Below are 13321 nucleotides of genomic sequence, written 5' to 3'. Positions count from 1 at the left end.
ATGCAGCTGCCTCTGGCTTGGGCCGTATTACTGAAGGATCTCCCTGCGTCCATACAATACGCAACACTAGCTTCTTGATCCTCCATATTCCCGATTCATCCCTGATCAGGTCGACGGAGTACTCGCCGCCAGTAGTGTACTTGGGCCCAGTCGGATCCCTGCCCATGCCGGGAGGACAGTGCTGGGCGGTCGAGGTCGCCGTGAGAGTGGCCGTGTCGGCGCCATCCTCCAAGTTCACACGAACCATGGAAGTGTTGTGCGTGGTATCCATGGGACCGACTATCTCGAGGATGTTCTTGCGGATGGCGGAGAGACAAGACATCACTCTCTTGTCGTTGTCTTCGTGGAACTCAAAGGACACGTCTTCCCCGGCCCACGCCGAGTTGAAGAGCTCGGCGTCGTTGTGGTCACAGCCGATGGCGGCCCGGTACAGGGCGTCGGCGACAGCTTCGCGCTCGCTGAGAGAGGGGAGGTGCTGAGGATAGTACATGTCCGTCATGCTGTTGACTGTGTTGAGATAAAGCAAGCAATGATTGATGGCGCGCTGTAGCTGATGTCCAGATTATTCTGCCTGGTTGAATAGCACTGCTACTGCTACTGCATCTCTCTTATAGCAAAGCGACGGATCACCAGGGCAAAGCTGAAGGAACGCTTGGCGCGGAACTATCGGCTTTTGGATATATCCGGTTGGCTCATCGCCGCAAAAGCCGGTCCGGTCTCCAATGCGTCTGGTATTGCCGGTGGTCGCTAGCTAACCATCGACGGTGGCAGCATCTTGATGGACGTCAGCACCACCCGGCAGAGAGACCATCCCATCCGCCACCACCCCGGGCTCCTCCAAGTCCACCCGCCCCGTCAGCCGCAACTCCGTCCCCAGCCTACCCTTCACCTCAGCCCTGGCCTCCTGTATGGCATTCGCCTCGGCATCCATCCCCTGACCCCTAAGCCTCGACTCCAGCAACAAACTCGTCTGCAACCAAAACAAATCCCTCGGCTGGCTCTCATCCCGCCACACCTTCCGACGATACCACTCCCCCTTTTCCTTATCTCCTCCATACTCCGCAATACTAGCCATGAAATTATAACTACTAAACACCAGATAGCGATCCATATACTCCCAACTCCGCACCTCTTTCCCCTTGTTCTTCGCCTCCACCCTCCCGCTCAGATTGGTCAACAACACCTCGGCATTGCGCGCCGATGCGGGCGTGAACAGCGGCACATACATGCGCGTGAGCAGGTGCTCGAGCTCGAGGATGCGGCTTGTCGTGGCGAAGGCGCCGCGCTGCGCGAGGGAGGACTTGAGCCCGACGACGAAATCGGCGATGAGCGTGGCTGTCATCGGGTGCGCTGGGTTGAGCAGGGTTACGTAGCCGCGCTTGAGGTGGATGGTCACGTCGTCGCGGGCGCCGCGCTGCCGCAGGGAGGCGTCGATCCAGACTTGCCATGCGAGGGAGACGTATGTTTCTAGGGGTTGCCACCAGTTTTTACTACTACTACTACTACTACTACTACTACTACTACTACTAGGAGTGGTAGTAGTTGTTGTTGAGGAAGAGGAGAAAGAGGAAGAAGAAAAAGAAAAAGAAGAAGAGAGGTTACGCAAAAATGCGGCAATCCGGGTGATGGGATGCCCCCGCGGCAGCTTGATGCCCGCCAGCTGGTGCAGGTAGCGCGCGAAGATGGCCAGCATGTCGGACCAGCCGTGGGTGAGCGCCAGCTGGGGCACCGCCAGGCAGCAGTCCCAGACGGCCTCGACGTTGAGGCCGTGGTCGTCGACTGCCGTCTCGATGCGCAGGAAGGCTGCGCGGAGCAACTCCCCGCCGAGGGCCACGCGGCCCGCGAGGAAGTGGTCTTGCGCGGCGCGGACGTGTTGTAGGACGGAGAGCTGTTGTTCTTGTGGCTGTTGTTGTTGTGGTTGTGGGAATTGAAGTTTGGAAGCGCTGCATGGCCGCCGGCTGCGGTTCCTCCAGGGCGTTTCGCTCTCTAGCCAGTGGCCGATCAGGGCGGCGTAGGCGTTCAGTGTTGACTCGACTTGGCATTCTTCATCGCTGAAGTGTTGGAGAAGATAGTGGCGCTGGGAGAGGGGCACGACCTGCTGGCTGTCCGGCCTGTCCGTGGGATGAAACGGCGTCTGTGATCGGGCTCTGGCGCCTTTCCTTCTGGTTGACCTTGTTGCTTTTGTCGCCTTTGCAGACCCGTGGCTGCTGGACTTGTTGTACTTGTACCACTTCCACTTGGCAAACTGGCCCTTGTACATTCTCGCCCTGTCGCCCAAATCAGATATTGTTCATTTCTCCTCGGCCGGACTCTCAGTTTGGGACCGACATACGTAGCTTTGAACTTGTGCTTCGTTATCATGATTTCAATGACCTCGTTCAGGATCCTGTTCTGGTCCATGTACAGCTCCCTGATGATGTATTTCTTGGCCTCCCAGTCCGCAGCGCTGGTCGGAATCATCGGCCGTTCCGGCAGCGGCTCGGCGTGTCCAGCGGTAGCGGAAGCCGCAGGTGGAAGCGTTGTGTGCGCACTGGTCGTTTGCGCTGAGCTCATCGTTGATTCTACGAACAGTGGCCTGTGGTCTGAAACCGGCGGATAGCTCTTCGGGGGTCTGCGGAAATAGGCTCGGTAATCGCTCGGATGGCCAAAAGGGCTGAAGGCTGAAGAGGGGAGCGACATTGTCCTCGAGATAGAACCGGTCCGTCGGGATGGGACGGGTCAGGAAGTTATGGACTGTCGGGGAGGCGTTGTTGCTCTCAAATACTAATAATGACGGTGTCAGATAGATTGCAAAGTTTTTTCATCTGCATGGCAGCGGCGCGACCATCACTCGGGATGCTCTCCGGCTACGGCAATCTCACTTCTTATTGTCTAGGTGGTCTTGCACCAGCCCTTTGTACTCGGACGACATATCAGCCGGTATCACCAGGAGTTACTAGTAGAGTCCACATGGCCTCTGCTTTTGCAGCGCGCCTTCTTCTGTCGCTGTCGTCGCCTTTGCCGTGCTGGTCTTAACAGACGGCCCGTCACCAGCGGGTGGTGGCGGTTCCTACCCGCAAGGCTTTCCATAGGTTGACAAAGCTCCTTTTCATCACGCCAAGCAGTTACACAGATGCCATGCCAGCACACTGCAGCCCCCGTGCCGCCATGCACTGCTCCTTCCGAATCTTTGCCCGCTGTCTCTGTATCACCGTCACGGCATCAGGTCCCTATAGCGGTGGGGATGGTGTAAGTGCCTCGGCAGAGTCACGTTTCATAGCGATTATTGGCGATTAGGCGACAGAGTAGCCCATCACAGAGCTAAGGCTACACGAGTCCTGACGCCAGGTAAAAGATTTCCCCCCTAGACGTGCCCGCTGAACCGTATGACGGTCATGGCAGGCGGCTAGTAGTTGTTGACATCTATTTAATCTGACTTTTGGAGGTATTTACTGACCACCTACGCAAGAGTCGGAAGCAGCAGAGCACAGCATACGTGATGATCTGACGTCAGCACGTTATGCCTCCCTGGTAGGAATGCCGAAGAAGCCCAGCTCAAGAAGCGATCGCTGCAGGTATGTACGTCCGTTGAACGTCGGAAAGCCAACAGGTCCAAGGGGATCCGAGTACCAGGTCTATTCGACTGTAGCCAGCTCTGCGCTGTGGAACGACGATGCCAAGTTTCACCCTTTAGTGTCGTGTAACAACTGCTAGAGGAGATTCGTGGTTCTCGGCGTTGGGGCATGAGCGCTACTACGACTACGGTACTACTGTGTGACGCCAGAATCGGAACTGAGCCGGCCAACGCAAGGGCAAAGAGAGACGAGCTTTGTTCTTTTCGGCCGAGAATGAACGGACCAGTCTGGCACGTAATGTTGAGGAAAAGAAATTGAGGTGACACGACGTGGATCGGCATGATCAGGCGCGGTTGCGGATCCGTGAGGTTACTGTACTGTGCCATTCTGATGTAGCAAGAGAAATGGATACACAGCATGTCGGCGTTTCCCGTGGCTGAGATTACCTCGGCCGGCTTCGACTTTCCGTCGATGCTCCTGGGTTATACCTGGCCACTTTCTCTGGCATTTCTGACTCTGGGCACTTCCACCACTATTCTTTTTCTTCAACACGACGAGTGTGTAGAACTTCAGCGCTCTCCCTACGTTTCACTTCAAGGAGGGAACGCTGTTATAAAGGCTCCTTGCGGCCACGGATGACTAGGCAGGAGTCGACCCCGCGACCCCCGCGAGCACTTGATGAGAAATAGTTGTCGGGAGAGGAGATGTAATAATTATGGCACCGTATGCTGGCCGTCCATCAATCCATAGAGCAACTTCATACCAAGTCTACACAGGCACGAACACGAATACAGCATTTACTGCCCATACCAGCCCATAATTCTCATATTAGTCTATCGGGGTCCCCCCTCCAGACCTATTACCTAGTACCTTACTCAGACTTTCGTCTCCGCATGCTGGACCTCACCCATAGCCTTCTCCTTCGAGGCAGGCCTCCCTAACTCCACCTCCACCTCCTTACCCTGCACGACCACCTTATCACCATCCCCGCCGACGGCGACGTGCCCGACGCAAACATGCTTGCGGAACTTTCGCGCCGGCAGCCGCGCCTCAAACATCTCATTGATCTCCTCGAGCGTGCGGCCTTTCGTCTCCGGCAAAAAGAAGAAGACCCACAGCGCGGCCAGCACGCACGACGGCGCCCAGATGTACCCGTACCGTGGGCCCCAGTTGAGCGACTCCGGGTTGATGAAGTAGGGTGCCGTGAAGGTGGTCAGCCAGGCGAACAGGAACCCGGCCGCCGCGGCCAGGCCGAAGGTGTACGACCGCAACCGCTGCGAGGGGATCTCGCCTCCTGCGAGCCAGGCGTAGGACGAGATCATTCCCTGTTTTTTTGTATTTTCATGTGAGTTGTTGTTTGTGTGTGGAGAGAGAGAGGGAAATGGAGGGAAATGGAGAGGCTCACGTTGTAGCTCATCATGTAGATGCAGGTGAATGCCACGAGGACCTGGCCGGTCGAGGTCGTGCCGGGCTGCTTGTCGTAGACGATGGCGATGATGAGCTGGAAGAGGCCGCAGAGGGCCAGCCCGAGCATCAGGATGGTGCGGCGGCGGCCGTAGCGGACGACGATGAGCGAGTTGAAGAAGATGGCCAGGATGCCCATGGCGCTCAGCACGTTGCTCATGCCGAACGGGTTGGCCACCTTGGACATGGCGAGGAAGTACGCTTTGTAGGCTGTGAATTAATTGACATCGTTAGAGGAGACTCAAACAAACCCCAAATCAGAATGATTAAATTGGCCCACCAATGATGAACATGGATCCAGACGCGGCCTGCAGCGTAACGGCGCACACGGCGAGGATGGTGCGCCGCCTGTCGATCGGGTTGGCGAACATGTCTACGACTGAGGCGCCGGTGCCGAGCTCCCTCTCCTTCTGGATAGCAGCCCGGATCTCGGAAGCCTCGCCGTCCACGTCGGCGTCAACCGGCCGCAGCCAGCGCAGGGCCTTGACACCCTCCTCGTATCGTCCCGTGAGGATGAGCCAGCGGGGCGATTCCGGGATGAACAGCATGGCGACGGCCAGAATGGTCGGGATGATGTAGATCATGCCCAGCGGGATCAGGTAGGCGGACTTGTCTGGCCGGCCGGCAGTGGCCCAGTCGATGATGGTGCCGATGAGCGTGCCCTGGGTTGGGTAAGGCAGTCAGTACAAGGCTACTAGCCCCTGGATTTGAATTGGTTAATAAAAGGGGCATGGGAGATGAGAATACTAACAAAGGACGTGAAGAACTGGAAGGCCGTCAGGAACAATCCTCGGTACCGTGCCGGGCTGCTCTCCTGGAGGTACAGCTGCGAGAAGGTCATGAAGTACCCGTTCGCCAGCCCGATGAGGAAGCGCCCGGCATAGAGCGCGCCAATGTGCTCGGTGGCCATCATGAGGATATTTGCAATGGCGCAGCCCACGCATGCCATCCACAAACACTGTCTGCGGCTGACGTATGTGGCAATGACACCGGCCGTTCCGGAGCTGATGAAGGCGCCGAGCGTCATGAGCGACGAGATCAGCTGCTGTCGCATGGTGTCGAGGTTCCACCCGATGGCTGTACCGGGCGCTTCGTGGCCGTAGATCTGGGAGAAATGACGGTCAGAGAGTGTACTCATAGTATTAAAATGTCTACATGTATCTAGATAGAATAGACTCACCTTGAGGAAGCCGGGCATAGCCTGCAGGCCGCCGATAAGACCAAAGTCGATGCCATATTGGAAGGGCGAGAGCACAATGATGCCACAGGCGACGAAGCACTTCCAGTGCGCCTTCCACGTCTCGCCAGACTTCTCCGTCATCCTGGGAGATCGAAGAGGTTCTTGCGATGATGTTCTGCTCTCGACTTTCAGGGGAGCAACCTCTCACTCTGTGGTCAAGTGTCGCACAGAGCCAACGCGGGTTTGGGACTGGGGAAGCAGGAATGAAGAGAGAGAGTAAGAGAGGATTCGTAGATCGGTTGCGACGTCCCCTGGCTGGGTGTATGTATGTACTATTCCGCCTTCATATATTCCATCCCATGTCGATCCGGTCTGCCCTGGCACAGTATGCACCGGGCCTGGGCCATCGATCCATTCTGGCAGCTCCGCTTACATGCCCCGGACTGCCATTCTCCAATCTGGGGAAGCAGCCAAATGCCGACCCAGGCTAGCGTGTCACGAGCACTTGGCGAACGTGCTACCCATGCGGAGAAGGGATGCTTTCGGCTCAACAGGACTTGGCCAACTGATGGTGTCTAGTATAAAACGGGTTCAGCCTGTTGGAGAACGCCGCCAAGAAAGCGGGGGAAACTTGACCATACTACGACCTAACGGTCAAGCTGCCATTCATCCCAGCCTGTTCCGTTCCCGCAAAGGTGAGAGGCTGAAAGGAAAGGTTAAAAGCGTCGAACCTCGAGCGTGTGTGTGGCCCTGCTTGCCCAAACCCCTGTTTTCTTGCTATCCGAGATCCGGTCATTGGACGATGGGAGCTCTGCCGCCACGGAATAGGGTAACATCTCCCGCGTCCACCGATCATCAGGTAGCATACACTAGCCTGAACAAAGCCAGCAATCCATCCATGAATCCCAACAGACGTCGACCATCATCGGTAGCTGGATCGACGCACATGCAGACAGCTAGTCGAGTTTGGTGCCACGGCTAAGTGACTGCTACCCAACGACTTGGGACAAGATGTCCGCCACAGAAAAACGCAGGCTAGTCGTTACATTTCGACCTTCCGGCCGAGACGCGACCAGAACTGCTGCTGCTTTGCGGTTTGGGCTTCCGCGGCCGTGTCACAGTGGCAAGGGTGAGCAACAACAATTCGGGACGCAGACGTCGGACCGAGATTTAAGCCCGACGTCAGCACAAAAACGGCTAGCGCAGAGTACAAAGGCGCGTGCCACGGTTCGCGCCAAGTTCAGCTCTTGTTCAGACAGCAAGGCGATGATGGTCTTAACTCGGACTCGTTCAAGTTGTGTTGTCGCTACTCTTTTGTATGAAGAATCGTCCAGATGGGCCTTCTTAGTCCTAAGACACGAAGCATAAGCCCGATCATGGTTTAAGTACGGACTAGTGTGTAACAACGCTCGGACCCCCAAGTAGGAAATGTCGATGCCGCACGAAGTGAATTTTGCAGGGTTGGGGATATCTGTGGGTGTACAGGTCACGTGGTATTGTACAATACAAGTTAGCGCCTCAGTTGACGAGTCACGACCAGTGCCCGGCCGGAATCAACAAGTCACACCAGAACAACACATTTTCATGCAAATAAGCCCTCGAATGAGAGAATCTTATTGAGTAGTTCTGCGCGCTCGACGCATGTGCAGCAGAAGTGAGTTTATTGTTTAGTGCTGTTGAAGTGGACATTCTTCAATTTCTGCCTAGAGCCTATTGCATGGTAATTTTCGGTACCCCCCAGGCCGTTGCAGGCAACGATGTCGTTCTGCAGTGTGAGAGTGAGAAAACCCTGTATCCACAAGTGGCATCGCGTTAACAAACAAACCAGTGTCATGCCATACAAATGCAGCCCTCAAAATGACGCCTTTTTTCTTTTCTGCCTGTTCCCAGGAGATGACGAGGCAAGTGCCGCTTGCACCGCGCAACACCATCTCCAATTCGGCCCACTTCCCGCTCAATATTCCAGAGCCAGCACTTCACTGATCCGACATGGCGGAATCACCCAGTAGCGACCCCGACTTCCTCCATCGGGAGGAGGACTGGCCCGACCCTGATGTCGACTCGAGTACCGAGGAGGGCGCCGAGATCATGCGGCGTAACGAAGCCTCTATCATGGCGTCCATAGATCGCGATGTTCGAAGACGACGACGCGCAGTGCAGGCAGCCTACGGAAACCTCCCCACGAGCCTCTACGACAAGACCCGGGACCACCAGGACCAGCTTACCGAAGCGGAGCGCCAGCTGCTCCTCAGCCGCGGCGACGTCCTCGGCAAGGCACTTGCTTATCCCGATTCCCTGACCACCGAGGAGATTCACGAAGCTCGCGGGTGGCCACCGCCGGACATAGTACGCGCCAACATCCAGCGCGCAACCGGTGGCAGGCTTAGTACGCCGGCCGAGCTACACGCCAAGGCCAAGAACGCTTTCGACCGCGGCCAGTTCGACGCCGTCATCAGCGACGACGAGGCCTTTCTGATCGCTCACAACTTCTACGATCGAGACGAGTATGACCCTTGCCGAGCCATGGCGGCCCACGCGATTCCGGGGTTTGGACACGTCCTCACATTACTGTCGCGCCGCCTGGGGCTGGACCTTGCTGTCTGGAAAGCTTGCGCAGAACGCGAGTTCAAAGCCCACGAGCGGTCCAGGAAAGAGCACCTCGCCCGAGAGGACATCAGACTCGCCGCTCTTCAAGCTGAGATCTTCAGCCGTCGCACCCCACTTACAATCACACCGCCACCCGTCCCCTCTGCAGTACCGGTCCCCTCGCGAGTCGACCTCGTCGGCTCGGGCCCCTGGCCTGACACGTACGGGTACGGGGGTGTCGGCGGTTTCCAACTATTCCAGCAGGACACCGGCTCCCCCGACTTCGCGTGCGACGCCGCGCCGGGCTGGGCGGCCCTGCCCGAGGACCAGAAGGAAGCGTACCGCGCGCGGGCCGAGTTGCTACGCCGCGAGGCCTGGGCCGACTATGAGTTGAGACTCGCCTACGATGACGCGGGGTTACTCGGGCTCGCGTACCCCAACCCCAACCTGGCGCCTCCTCTCTCAGGGTTCGAGGTGTTTCGCAACGAGCTCGTGGCCGGCGATGGCGGGCTGGGCTTCTGGGAGGTGTTGGCTTGGTGGGAAGCGCTGAGCCACGAACAGCGGACGTCGTACGAAGTACGGGCGTGGGAGGTGAGGGCGGCCGCGGCGCAGTGAATAGCTCGACCATTGGTCCCATTAGGAGGACCTCTTTTTGTTGGCGTCATCGTGGTAATCGAGGACGGCCATTTGGGGATATTCGTGGGTCACGGTGTGCATGTCACGTGTGGTTGGAAGGTGCCACTCACTGGGGTGGACTACTGGGTTTTCTTGTGGTCCTGCAACTTCTGGCTTCCGAACGGAAGTCCATCATCCAACCAACCGACCTAGAACTAGGAATATTATCATCACTTGGGCCTGGGGCCCCTACTTTTCGTTCGATCAATCAGCTCATCATATCATCAATCAAGCTATCCAAGTCATCGTGCTTTTCTAAGTGATACAATACAAGTTAGCGCCGCAATTGACGAGTCAATGCCCGGCCGGAATCAACAAGTCACTCCAGAACAACACATTTTCATGCAAAGAAGCCCTCGAATTAGCGAATTGTATTGAGCAGCTCTACACGCTCGACCCATGTGCAGCAGAAGTGATTAAAGTACCTACCTATCCTCTGCCGGGTGCTTACAAGGTCGGGGGACTCGTGTCAGGAACTTCAAGGCAACCCGGCGATATCCGATCATTCCTCCATTCAGCTTTGCCGTCCACACCTAGCACGCCGAAGTGCCCGTGAACTGGGGCGGCTCTAAACTCGGCCTCATACAGGTGGTTTGGGATCGTCCTCATCTTCCGAATTTATTCTGCCCGGTGATGTTGGGTACAATCGAAGGAGGGGAAAAAGGGAAGGCTCTCTGTTATCACCGCATGGCCGCGAGTTTGCAGCGGGGCTGCCCTCTACAACCGCATGTTCATTCTGGATGGCCCATAGCAGGTCTCTTGCTCCCGAGTTGTCGCTTCTCATCTATTGTCTCCTCAAACGAAACTCCCGAGTCGAATCCCACTACCATGTTGCCCATCCGTGACTCTACGCTCGATACAAGGCTGTGCGTTGATTGTGAAGGCCTGCGCCTTGGCGATGAGGGTTGCGGAGGTTTTATGGCGACGTCGGACAACGACACCCCGGTGCTAAAGTTCACGAGGCATGGACGGACCTGGGGATTCGGCAGCCGACGGTTCAAGACGCTGATGTGCCAAGAGAGAACTGACGCCTCACCCGACTTCCCCAAGTTGGCAGAGACGGCTGCAGCTGGCTGCGCCTTCTGTGGTTTCCTCCGCACCGCCGTGCTAGAGGCGAATATCGAGGATGTGAAGAGAGTGGGAGAGGTTCATATGGACCTTTACTATCTCTGGGGTCCGCGCGATGCTGTAAACCATGGCGCTGAAGGACTGCAGGCATTGCTCGTGGATCTCGGCAATGCCTACGACGGCGGCGATGAACCTGAAGTGGACCGAGGATTTGGCACCCTTCGTTTTCAGATCTTCACTCGAGACAGTACGCTTGCGCCATGAGTTACCTTAGTTTGCTGTTCACTCTAACCTACTTATTATCTCAGAGGCCGTAGCAGACTGGTTAGGTCTGCACAAATCCCCCCGGAGGGAAGCGCTTGGCGCTAGCAACATCTCATTTCTCAGAAAGGCCCTCGACTTCTATGCATCGAGCTGTCATCCACAAGCCTTTTCAGACATCACATCCCTTCCCACGAGGCTCCTCGATCTCGGAACGGATGCTGCCTCGCAACCCCGGCTCATCATAACTGGTGAATCCATTGCAGGACTCATCCGATATGCTGCACTGAGTTACTGCTGGGGTGACCAGGGGGAGGCTTCTGCCCAGACAAAGACCGAACCGTCCAATCTGCACGAAAGATTGCACGCAATTCCCACCGGGGATATGTCAGCCGTTATGCAAGACGCCGTCAAGGTCTGTAGGGCTCTATCGGTTCGTTACCTGTGGATCGATGCACTCTGTATCATCCAGGATCCGGCCGATTCGAGGGACTGGGAAAGAGAGAGCGAACGGATTGGAGAGACGTATTTCAGCACGCATACTTTACCATCTGCGCCGTGTCCAGTCCCAGCTGCCACCAAGGCTTTCTCGACCGCCGGCGGGCGACCTCCGATTTCACTTTCCAATCCTCGCTCTACCCGCCCGCGCGGGGCACATATACCCTCTTTTCCATGAGCCTGCAGAAAAAGAAGGGATCGGACACGTTTGGTCCCTATGGCTTCGACTTCGCGAACTCGCGTTGGAAAAATCGCGGTTGGGTCTATCAGGAGCTGGCGCTCTCAACCAGGAAGCTCCTCTTCGGGCAGTACATGGTGCACTTCGAGTGCGGCCGACGCCTACTACCGGAAAACGGCGAATTCAGCGGACCTCTTGTGATCCATTGGCACCCGGCGCAGATTGCCAACTTGAGCCGGGAGCAATTATATCAGCGTTTTCGAGAATGTGTGATGGGGTATTCTGCGCTCACACTAACATACGAGTCCGACCGCCTGCCAGCCGTATCGGGGATTGCGAAGTACTTGTTTGACCTCACACGCGACAAGTATCTGGCCGGACTATGGAAAGGGGATCTTCACCACTCGTTACTATGGTTTGCGGATGTACCAACACACACACTATTACCAGAGCGTATTGGCGCGCTGCGGGCCTCGACCGGTTCCAGACCACCCTCTTGGTCCTGGGTGTCTCAGCGGGGATTCGTCGAATACGGCTTGCCTGGTACCACCATCCTCTACGTAGGCCGCCACATCCGTCCGGAGGGCAGTGACATTGATGGATGGACTGACCTAAAGGGTGCCCGGCTGAATCCATTCGGAGAAGTGCAGAGGGGCACAATTCGGGTTCGAGGAAAGGTGCTACCTGTAACAGTTGATCTTGTAGTGGTACCACAGCAAATCTTCACGCATACTATCTGGAGAGTATACCATCATGGAGAGGTCGACGCATATTGTGTTCTGGACTGGGCTGTTGTTTCTTCAAAGCAGGAACCCGGGAGATTAGAATTGTTGCTCTTGTCTAGCTCGTGTGAGCGGAAGAATAAGGCCAACTACTGGCCTGCCATCTACACCAATAACTGGAGAGAGTACGGGGACAAAGAGGGCGAAGAGGGTAAAGAGGACAAAACGGATCAACAATACCAAAAGAAACAAGAGGACGAAGTGAGTGAAGAGGAGGAGGAACTGAGTAAGGATGGCCGCTCAAGCCAAGGTAGTCCCTCCGAGACAGTGTCGGACACCTCGGGAGACAGCAGGACGATCCCGGCTGATGTTTGCGTGCTCTGCAACAACGAGGAGCACAACCGACACTCCTGGGGCCTTGTCATCCATCCTGCTAAGAAGGCTGGCGAGTACTACCGAGTGGGCATCTTTATGTCGCTTGCTGGTAAAGCGGGAGGGACACACCTTTTCAAGGATCTGGAAGACCGTGTTATCGACATCATCTGAGTTCTGATTAGCTGCAGAATGGTAGATAGAGTGGACTTTAAGGGCGAGGTTTCCCTCCAGAACTTCTTACCTCTTCATGTCCTTGTACATTCTACTGAGACGTCGCTACCAGTGTGCTCAGGACGCAATGCCTCCTGTGGTTCCGACAGTGAGTCCCATCTTCCAGTCACCATTACGTCTTCTTCGACCTCCGGAGTAACCATTAGATCGAAGCCATTGCAAGTCGTCAATCCCTTTGGGAAGCCATGAATGACAGCGTTTCCATAGAATATCGATGGTCCATTCGTTACTCATGTGCTTATGGCGTTGCATTCGATTATCAAGACGTTGAACGAGTCTAGTGAACAACAGTTCCTTCCAAGTCACCCTTCTCATATCCCTCGTTCTCTTATTCCGTTTCAAGTGAGAGTTATTGCCTGGCAGTTGACAACTTGATCGGACATCCACCTCTGTCTAGGACTTGCTTAGTTGTCGTAGCGGGATACCACCTGGAAACACATCCCTGGGATTCCATGCCCTGTATGTTTAGGCATGGGGCGATAACTCGAGATGATCACCGGAAGCAACAATAATACCTACCTTATCTTAT

At 56.0% G+C, this 13321-nt stretch overlaps 5 protein-coding genes across 5 annotated transcripts; 2 read left to right on the top strand and 3 right to left on the bottom strand.

The window, feature by feature from the left end:
- Positions 1–67: 67 nt before the first annotated feature.
- B0T15DRAFT_364025 (SnoaL-like domain-containing protein) lies at positions 68–499 on the bottom strand (the record flags this gene model as incomplete). The annotated part of the gene is made up of 1 exon (XM_062864163.1): positions 68–499. A coding segment is annotated over one exon (432 nt), but the record flags the coding sequence as incomplete, so codon positions are not given.
- A 252-nt stretch (positions 500–751) lies between these two features.
- On the bottom strand, positions 752–2553 carry B0T15DRAFT_386664 (uncharacterized protein; the record flags this gene model as incomplete). Its single annotated transcript, XM_062864335.1, has 2 exons — positions 752–2267; positions 2333–2553. 2 exons carry the CDS (start codon positions 2551–2553, stop codon positions 752–754), a joined length of 1737 nt encoding a protein of 578 aa, XP_062727431.1.
- Positions 2554–4346: 1793 nt separating this feature from the next.
- Positions 4347–6567, bottom strand: B0T15DRAFT_522165 (general substrate transporter). The gene is made up of 6 exons (XM_062868604.1): positions 6469–6567; positions 6199–6346; positions 5770–6123; positions 5299–5680; positions 4960–5228; positions 4347–4879 (listed from the first exon to the last, which is right to left on the bottom strand). The coding sequence occupies exons 2-6, from the start codon at positions 6337–6339 to the stop codon at positions 4430–4432; spliced, it is 1596 nt and encodes a 531-aa protein (XP_062727430.1). The 5' UTR covers positions 6340–6346; positions 6469–6567; the 3' UTR covers positions 4347–4429.
- Positions 6568–8187: 1620 nt separating this feature from the next.
- B0T15DRAFT_389398 (uncharacterized protein) lies at positions 8188–9399 on the top strand (the record flags this gene model as incomplete). Its single annotated transcript, XM_062864488.1, has 3 exons — positions 8188–8293; positions 8354–8822; positions 8907–9399. The coding sequence occupies 3 exons, from the start codon at positions 8188–8190 to the stop codon at positions 9397–9399; spliced, it is 1068 nt and encodes a 355-aa protein (XP_062727429.1).
- An 888-nt stretch (positions 9400–10287) lies between these two features.
- Positions 10288–12732, top strand: B0T15DRAFT_508190 (uncharacterized protein; the record flags this gene model as incomplete). Its single annotated transcript, XM_062867700.1, has 4 exons — positions 10288–10774; positions 10836–11203; positions 11323–12024; positions 12274–12732. 4 exons carry the CDS (start codon positions 10288–10290, stop codon positions 12730–12732), a joined length of 2016 nt encoding a protein of 671 aa, XP_062727428.1.
- Positions 12733–13321: the final 589 nt, after the last annotated feature.

This window comes from Chaetomium strumarium (genome assembly GCF_033439665.1).
Source record: "Chaetomium strumarium strain CBS 333.67 chromosome Unknown B0T15scaffold_1, whole genome shotgun sequence".
NCBI lineage: Eukaryota > Fungi > Ascomycota > Sordariomycetes > Sordariales > Chaetomiaceae > Chaetomium > Chaetomium strumarium.
This window is presented reverse-complemented; position numbering and strand designations above follow the sequence as displayed.

What these genes read in the sequence shown, in the direction of transcription:
- B0T15DRAFT_522165 (XM_062868604.1), bottom strand. Translation starts at nt 6,339, where the DNA reads ATGACGGAGAAGTCTGGCGAGACGTGGAAGGCGCACTGGAAGTGCTTC. An exon ending in CTATGCCCGGCTTCCTCAAG is followed by an intron (nt 6,124 to 6,198) that starts GTGAGTCTATTC and finishes CATTTCTCCCAG; the next exon opens with ATCTACGGCCACGAAGCGCC. An exon ending in TGGATCCATGTTCATCATTG is followed by an intron (nt 5,229 to 5,298) that starts GTGGGCCAATTT and finishes ATTAATTCACAG; the next exon opens with CCTACAAAGCGTACTTCCTC.